Source organism: Lucilia sericata, unplaced genomic scaffold, assembly GCF_015586225.1.
Source record: "Lucilia sericata isolate MDLA Ls3-8-SP2 unplaced genomic scaffold, ASM1558622v1 Contig000040F_arrow, whole genome shotgun sequence".
Lineage (NCBI taxonomy): Eukaryota > Metazoa > Arthropoda > Insecta > Diptera > Calliphoridae > Lucilia > Lucilia sericata.
In genome coordinates this window covers 1,058,736-1,061,492 of record NW_023994078.1, presented here as the reverse complement: position 1 = coordinate 1,061,492, position 2,757 = coordinate 1,058,736, and the positions used below count along the sequence as shown (strand labels likewise).

General features: G+C 31.1%; 1 protein-coding gene across 1 annotated transcript; it reads right to left on the bottom strand.

Moving 5' to 3' along the window:
• Positions 1–1,165: 1,165 nt before the first annotated feature.
• On the bottom strand, positions 1,166–2,287 carry LOC119613750 (proteasome subunit alpha type-1-like). The gene is made up of 3 exons (XM_037969787.1): positions 2,246–2,287; positions 1,550–2,188; positions 1,166–1,490 (listed from the first exon to the last, which is right to left on the bottom strand). The coding sequence occupies exons 1-3, from the start codon at positions 2,246–2,248 to the stop codon at positions 1,275–1,277; spliced, it is 858 nt and encodes a 285-aa protein (XP_037825715.1). The 5' UTR covers positions 2,249–2,287; the 3' UTR covers positions 1,166–1,274.
• Between the last annotated feature and the right edge of the window lie 470 nt (positions 2,288–2,757).

Below are 2,757 nucleotides of genomic sequence, written 5' to 3'. Positions count from 1 at the left end.
CCGGCAAAAAATATTCTTGATTTGGAAATAATAAATATACTGCATCTTTAACTCCTTCCTCTATTGCAACTTAAAATTATTGTCTTACAAAAAAGATTTTGGATTGCATATATTCAGCAATTATTGTTTGTGGTGTAGAAATTTGCTTCTCAACAGCTCTAAAATCACTTAGTTTTTGCATCTTTCTAAATTTTCTATTCAATTTTCAATGTTCAGTGTTGAAAAATAATATTAATTCACTGAAATCAGCGCAATTTCAACAGTATGAAATATGCACATTTTGGATTCCTTAGGCAGAGCCTGTACGAGAGGAATCCCATATAAAAATCGTATATTCTTTCATAACAAGTGCAAGCAGTAATAACTGCTCTCTGCCTTACAAATCTGCTTCCGAGGAAGCACTATTTTTTGCTGGGTAGATATAAAAAGATTAAACTTGGTGAGCTTTCTTCGTAAAATTTAGTTCTTTTACAAAACTTGTTTGTATTGGATTTAACTAATACAGTGTGAAAATTTGGTTCAGATCTGTCGATCTCTTCAAAAGTTATAAGAAATAATGTACATAGCATACACATTTACATGTAAAATATGTTTAAGCTTTGAGAGCTTAAAACTCAAAACACACTTTTTCGACTTAGAATGTTTTATAATAGCTCTTCTAGAATTTAATTTCTAGTTTTCATTATAAAATAAATTATAATTTTACAGAATTCCAAGTTTAATATTAATTTCCTTTTTTCACTGTGAAATAAGAAAAATATAAAATCTTTAATTTTTCAAAAATCGCCAGTTTGAAGGAAAAAATCGTCAAATCGTCACTTTGCTATTTTTGAAACGAAGAATCGTCAAAATGACGATAAATCGTCAGATCTATCAGCTATGCTAACAACGCAATAGAAGTTCGGCTGCTATACATAATCGACAAGTCTGTTTAGTGTTAGTTCTTTTCTCCATAGTATATTTTAAGGCATAATAAAAATGTGTTTAGTATGAAGATAAAAAGTTAATTTGAATAAACCCTTAAAATTTTATAATTTATGCAGACAGAACAGCCGAATATAGCCATTGTTGCGATTATTCGATATCGAACACGAAATCTGGTACAATTTAGCTTAATTTCGATGTCGGAATCCGTTTTCTATATAAATGATTTTTCGATCACGTATGCGGTAATTCGACCCTTGAATATTGAAGAATGAAAATAAAATCTTGGTTACATTTTAATCCTGCACAAATTTTATATGGGAAATATATTTAAAGTACTGTATATAATATTAATGTTCCATTGTGCCAATGGCTACATTAGGATCATGGACAGTAGGGTCTTGTGTTTCGCCATCTCCCGTTGGTGGCAGAGAATCATCGTCTTGAGAGCGTGAAGATATGACAGCGGCACCTCTTTCTTTAGCCATATTTAAATAAAATGTATTTTCTTCATCATCAAGTATTTTAAAGGGTTGATTGCGCCCAACAATAGCTACAGATATATTCTGAAAACAGAAATAGTTCCTTATATTTTATAAAAAAAAAAAAAAAATCCATATATTACCAACACCGCGGTCTGATTTTCTTTTACTCCTAACTCTTCATTAGGCAATGAACCGCGAATAGCTTGAATGCCATGACAAATTAATTCATCCTTACTGCAATCGGCAAATGAGTTTAAATGGCGTTCTAAATATGTGCGTGCACTTTGAGAGCGTGAACCAATAGACATAGCTTTACAATTAAAAAAGTTTGCAGATGGGACAACCTGATATATATGTGGACCCATTTCATCGTAACCAGCAACGAGCAGCCCAACACCATATGGTCTACGATCATAACGTTGTGTAGTGATTTGCATCTTATTACCAAGATTTGTGATCAACCTTGACACTGGATATGCGGCATCATAGGAGTACTTGTAATTAAGACACTCAGTGCGTAAATAGCGACTCAGTACTCTAGCATCTGCAGTGATTCCAGAAATTGATATTCCCAAATGATCATCGATTGGAATAATTTTTCTTTGTGAAGACGAGAGCTCTGATGATGCCCTCCTTAAGGCTACTAACACCGCATAGTCCTTATTTTTCAAACCTACTGTAGCTGAACCTAATTTTACTGCCTCCATGGCATACTCGACTTGATGAAGTCGTCCCTGCGGACTCCAAACGGTCACGTCACTATCGTATTGATTACGGAACTGAAATAAGTAATCATTAAAAAAAGAATAACATCTCCCTCCTTTTAAAAAAATTACCATCTTCAAAATAGTTAGAACAAGCAATGACAAACAATTTTTAATGCTAACAACCTTACATTAAATAACCAAATTACCTAAACACAAGTATGTAAGTTAACATAACATTAACAGGGTGATTCAAATATCAAATAAATAATACAAAATAGTATAAAGAGAGATGTGAAAAGTTTTATAAAGATGCCCAAAATTTTTTATTACTTTTTTATTTTTATTACTTTTATAAACATAAAATGTTCTTAATTCAAAAATTATCTTTTTTAATATAAATAGTAAGAACAAGTTTGCTTGTTTGGCATAACTTACCGACTCTTTTTTTGAGTACTCAATTAGTTAATTTTGTTTGCAAGTTTAAGCGCCCAATGGAGGTGGTTTAATCTTAAGCACGAAATGCAAAAGTGTAAACAGCTAATGCAAAAAAATTAATAAAATTTTTATAAATATAAACAATAAAATGTTCTATTTATAGATTAGTATAAATTTTGGACACTTCAAAATACATTTTTTTGTTT